The sequence below is a fragment of the Microcaecilia unicolor genome, chromosome 10, assembly GCF_901765095.1.
Source record: "Microcaecilia unicolor chromosome 10, aMicUni1.1, whole genome shotgun sequence".
NCBI lineage: Eukaryota > Metazoa > Chordata > Amphibia > Gymnophiona > Siphonopidae > Microcaecilia > Microcaecilia unicolor.
The window spans coordinates 175,943,147-175,949,146 of NC_044040.1; the positions used below are offsets into that span (position 1 = coordinate 175,943,147).

Below are 6,000 nucleotides of genomic sequence, written 5' to 3' on the forward strand. Positions count from 1 at the left end.
AGTTTCGATAATAAGGTCAGGGGCGCCCAAATCATGAAATTTAGGTCGACATTAGAGATGATCGTCCCCAGTTTTCGGCGATAATGGAAAGCAAGGACACCCATCTCAGAAATAACCAATTCCAAGCCATTTGGTCGTGGGAGGAGCCAGCATTCATAGTGCACTGGTCCCACTAACTGAATGGAAAAAGCCCGTCCTGATCCGGAAAGGAACGGGCATGCATGAAGAAAATTGCATGCAAATGAGCTGCTTGCTATTAGCTCATTTGCACACTATTTCCTTCCTAAGGAGGGGAGGCGACGGCAGTTGAGGACGTCCTTCCCTGTGACGGCAGTTGAGGACGTCCAAAATGTGGATGTTTCTGTGAGAAGGACGTCCATGCCTTTGCTGTGCCTCTGACACTCTATTTGGATTTTGGATCCAAATAGCAGCAGTGGGATTTGAACTGGCCTCCTCTAGATTGCAAGACCAGTGCTCTAACCACTAGGCCACTCTGCCATTCCTCCATTCTACTCCACTCCCTTGAAACTTGACCGCCCCTGTGGGGGGCAGTTGAGGACGTCCAAAATGTTTGAAAGGAGGACGTCCACGCCTTCGTTATGCCTCCGCTGACACACACATACCCCCCTCCCCCCAGGGACCTGCATACTGCCCCCCCTAGGGATGGCCAAATTTCAAGGGAGTGGAGAGGAGTGGCGGACTGGCCTAGTGGTTAGAGCACTGGTCTTGCAATCCAGAGGTGACCAGTTCAATTCCCACTGCTGCTACTTGTGATCCAAAATACAAATAAATAAAGAGGGTGTCAGAGGCATAGCAAAGGCATGGATGTCTTTCTCACAGAAACATCCACATTTTGGACGTCCTCAACTGCCGTTGCAGGGAAGGAGGCATAGCAATACTCTTTTTAAAGTTGTTGTTTTTTTTTTTTTGGGGTGGGAGGTGGGTAGTGACCACTGGGGAAGTCAGGGGAGGTCATCCCCGATTCCCTCCGGTGGTCATCTGGTCAGTTTGTGCACTTTTTTGATGCTTGGTCGTGAACAAAAATGGACAAAGTAAAGTCGGCCAAATGCTCGTTAGGGACGCCCTTCTTTTTTCTATTATCGGCAGAGGACGCCCATCTGTTAACCACACCCCCATCCCGCCTTCGGTACACTGCCGACATGCTCCCTTAAACTTTGGTCGTTCCCGTGACGGAAAGCAGTTCAGGACGCTCAAAATCGGCTTTCGATTATGCCGATTTGGGTGCCCTTCTCCTTCAAAAATAAGCAGGTTTGTGTACTGGTCTTGCCTCTATACTGTTGTGCAGCTTCCAGTAGTCTTTTTTTTTTTTTTTTTTTTTTTTTTGTGTGGTGGTGGTGTTTCCTGTAGTGCTTTCTGGAAAGTAGTGACTGCACCATGACAGTTCTTGCATATTGCATCCCTGTCTGTTCACAGACAAGCATAGAATGTATTTTATTTAACCATTTTGAATCCAGTAGCAACCAACTTTACCACAAAGCTATGGTAATAGTCTAGTTTATTAGACCTTTGCATTTCAGTAAACGCAACCCTTTGTGCCTCTTATTTTTTTTAAATGCAGGCTAGAAACTTTTTTTTAATAAAATATATAAATAAGAAAAAATTAGTTAAATCTCTGAAGAATTATGAGAACTGGATTAAAAAGGTAAACATCAATCCATACATTTTTTTTTAAATATAATACATGTAATACATTGATTGTGGACAGTGAACATATCTTTGATTCATGTGTAATGGCTTCAAAATGCAGCTATGTTCTTTGAGAACTTGTAGTACATCAGAAGACTTCTTAAATTACTGTAACCTGGTACAATTACTCATTCATTTTGTGTAAAGTTTTGTTGCCATGTTAGTCCACTTGAACAGATAGGGTTATGAAGGTTGTAGCATAGCTCTTGAAAGCTAGTCACAGACGTATTATGCCATTAGAAAAGTATCACAAATTGCCAGTTTTGTAGTATTCAATTAAATATGATGCTGCATTAAAGATTTATTTTATGTATTTTTTTTTTACCTTGTTCATGGGAGATAAAAAATTGTGGAGTAAAATCAAGCTTTGGATATGAGCAATGTATTGTGTGCATTGTACATTTTTTTTTGTCAAAAGTGTAGGCTAGTTTTGTTTAAAGTGTAGTAATTTTTCATTTGCTTCATTTTTTTGCCTTTAATGGTTGATTTTTACTATTACTAAACTTTTTTGTCAAGTAGACATATGCATTTGATATACATATAAAAATGTTTCTTTCCAGTGTCACAAACAAAAAGAAGGGAGTAGACCAATGTGATTCCAACACGTGTTATTAACTGTTAATAACTATATCAATGACTTAAAACAAGCGCCTTCTTCAGGAGCCTGTATTCACAGTCGATAAATTACGAACTGATGGATGACAACTGATGAATATAAATGTTCAGAACAGCATCATCAAACTGCAATTGGGAAGAAAAACATTAGAAACAATGTGAAATTGCAAGTTACACAGGCGCTTGTCGCCTAAACGCAGGACTGGGTCAAGTCATTGATATAGTTATAGAAAAATAATTAACTATAACCGTGTTGGAACCACATTGGTCTACCATCTTTTCCTTTTTGTTTGTGCTGCTGTATTTTATTATTAGGGGGATACTTTTGACTTCTTTTATTTTTTTTGTTTATCTTTCCAGTGTGCCAGTCCTGCAGCTTTCTTAGGATGGTGACTGGGATATTGGTGTAATACCTATTAGCTATGTAAAAATTTGTTTTGGTGGTCAAACATCGCCGTCTTCCCCCCCCCCCCCCCCCCCCCCCAACCTCCAACTTCTTAGTTTTTACATATCGATCTGAGCAGAATTATTTGCACAAATTTTGTTTGTGGCTTATTTACGGTAATACAGAGAGAAATTCACTAATTTCTATTTTTTTTTCTTTTGTTCTGTAGATAAACCTGAAAATTGGGATGCTTGGTATGAAAGCAAATTTGATGACTGTGATAAGGAAGCATGCCTTTCCTTTTCAAAAGAAATTCTCTGTTCACGTACAACTGTGGACCACAATTACTATGCTATCTGTCAGAATCTGTTATCGAAACATGCCACCTGGCGTGGCACATCTGGAGGACTTCTGCATGACCCTCCAGCAGAAATTGCCAAAGATGGCCGACTCGAGGCCTTGCTGGATGAATGTGCCAACCCAAAGAAACGATATGGCCGATTCCAGGCTGCTAAAGAGCTGCGTGAATATCTTGCACAATTGAATAATAATAATGTGAGGTAGTCTGCACAACATTTTTTATAATGCACCTGATGACAAATTATCACAAGTGCAAAGGAGCTGTTTTTTTTGTAACTTGCTGTAAAGTAGTACATCGGTTCTATTGATCTCTATTAAAACTGAGGTTCAAGATGTTGTACAGAAAGTGACCTACCTTGTAGGTTTACAGAGAAGGTTACATGTACGTATCTAAAATTTGAGCTGCTGTTGACAGTTTTCCTTGATTGCCTGAAGGGTAGATCTTCAGGTTACTGAAGATGAGACTGACAGCTTAACTGAGGCTCTGGTGTCAAAATACATGACACAGTGCCACTTTAGATCACAGTTTGTGAAGCTGATGCCTTTACTTGGAATGTCAAGTTTGACTAATGGCCTGTTTTCAAAGGCTTTTTTTCTGTTATGCTTTTCATTTCTTGTTAAAACACTTTACTAAAGTGAGGTCTGTGTACATCAAGAAACTTGAATGTTTCTCCATTTGGTTTGAAACATTTTAATGTCTGTACTGTATTTTTTATTGTAAGGGCAGGATTTCCCAATTTACCGTCTCTAATCTGAATTTATCATCTACTTTCCTTCATATATTCTTGATGGCCGTTTTATTCACTTATGTAAAACAATGCACATGACTTTTCTCTTTCCATTGTGAAATTTTACCATTCCATGATGTAAGTTTTTCTAAAAGTCTAACTCCTGTATGCCAATAAATACGTCTGTTGAGCAGAAAGTCACTAAATGTTGTTACAAGCTATCATTTAGCAAATATAATTGGAAGCTTTTGAGGGAGTGTGCAGGGACATGAAATGAGAATTTTTTTAAGGGTAGGTGCCTGATTAAAATGAAAAGTCCATTGTAGTATGGCATGTACCAAAGATGATGATTGTGTATATTGGTCCTTAGGTTCAAAAGGAAAACTCAGTAGCCTTGCACTGTAGCAACATTATATCCATAATTCTTTTTTTTTTTTTTTTTTTGCTGCTTATAAGTAGCTATCAATGAAAATACTAAACAAAGACATTATTAATACATGCACACAGTATAGCAGCTGGCTACCAGAAAATGAATTGCAGTAATAAACATATCCCCTAGATTATTAGGAAGAACAATATTTTGTCCACTTCTGATAGATGATGGCTAGTCCTGGAGTGTAAGCTGTTTGATATAGCTCACAATACCCAGTATCTCAGTTCTGAACTAAGATCTTATATAGAATTCTCATGCAGGTGTTTAACAGGTAACCTGAAGGAAAGTGTGGGGATACTTTTGTTTACTGAAAATTATTTTCTGTTTTGTTTTTGCAGATATAGAACCTTTTAAATATTAAGATTTAGCTTTTTGAAGTAAAATTTGCATAACAGTTCAAAATAGTTTTTTATGAACCTTACCAAGGGAACTATAAGAATATTTTCTCCATAGGTACAAAATGAGAGAGAAACTTTGTTATATAGGTCCCTTAGTCTTTTGCACATATAAAGTACTGTATGAAAACAACCAGGAAATTAGATTCAGGGAACTCACCACCTATTTCTGCTTGCTGACTGCAAAAATTCAAGTGATTTATCATTGACTTTAGGCCATGATTATTGGGGGAGAGGTTACGTTTTCAGCAGAAGTCCATCATATTTTAAAGTAATGCTTTTTCTCGAGTACTGAAAGTTAAGATTATGGTTGGTTACATCAAATAACCACCCATTGCATAGAATAAAATCTCTTTTAGAGCTAGTTCATCTCCCATTCAGGAAGCCTCAAAAAAACTCCCTTAGGGAAGGGTGTTCAGTTCTAGCATCTAGCACAATAATAAGTAACTTGTGAATGTGTAATGGCTTGCTTTTTGTTTTTTTACGAGTTCTGTTTTGGCACAACTAGCTGCAATTCAAGTGTCCATGCTTGCTGCATCTCTATGATCACCTTAGTAAGAGGTTAAAGGTAATTTGGATACAAGCCCCAGAGTCAAAAAACATAATTTAGGGCCTCTTTTTCCAAACCATTCTAGCGATTCCTGTGTGGCAATGCCAATGAAGCCCATTCAAAATGAATGAGCTTTGTCGGCATTGCTGTTCTGGGAATCGCTAATGCGGTTTGGTAAAGACCACAGAGCAGATCACAAAATAAAAAAAAAAAATAACAAAACACAAACTAAAAACAAATACACTTGGATCCATTTTATCTTTGAGTGGATTCTATTTTTTTTTTTTTTTTTTGGGGGGGGGGGGGTTAATATTTTAGTGTGCCCCAAAGAAATGTTTTGAGTACATGCTTACTGAGATTTTAATGTTGCAAATTGATGTTTAGTCTGTGTTTTTCAACTTGATTAGTCATTTCATGTAGCTGTGTTCCTACGTGATTGAAAATGTAAAAAATATGACCATGAGAAATGGGGTTTTTTTTTTTTTAAATCATGACCACCATATCTCTTTAGTTCTGTGTATTTGTGCCAGCTTTATTAACTTTTCCTACAAGAAATTAAAATGCTCTTATAAAAGCATTTTGATAGTGTATTTACTGCATAGTCTTTAGTCTCTCTCCTCCAGGACTACCTAAGGGGCCCTTTTATGAAGTGGTGGTTAAGCCCAATGTGGGCTAACCACACACTATTCCAGGACTACCACTGGCCAGACATGGTGCCGGTGGTAGTTCCTGGTCGAGCGTGTGCCATTTCCAGGGAAAAAGTAAGAACCTCAAGTGGTTAGCACGGCGGTAATCAGGCGGTTACTGCCACCTCAGTGGGTGGTGGT

At 38.5% G+C, this 6,000-nt stretch overlaps 1 protein-coding gene across 2 annotated transcripts in view; it reads left to right on the plus strand.

Moving 5' to 3' along the window:
* The window catches only part of DIPK2A (divergent protein kinase domain 2A), an 89,727-nt gene extending 84,361 nt beyond the window's left edge, over positions 1–5,366 (plus strand). The window contains exon 3 of one of the 2 annotated variants that reach the window (XM_030216817.1): positions 2,937–5,366. In XM_030216817.1, coding sequence (XP_030072677.1) covers positions 2,937–3,271 — 335 coding nt within the window. In that variant the 3' untranslated portion in view covers positions 3,272–5,366. The remainder of the gene's footprint in view (positions 1–2,936) is intronic. The other variant, XM_030216816.1, reaches the window with a different exon arrangement.
* Positions 5,367–6,000: the final 634 nt, after the last annotated feature.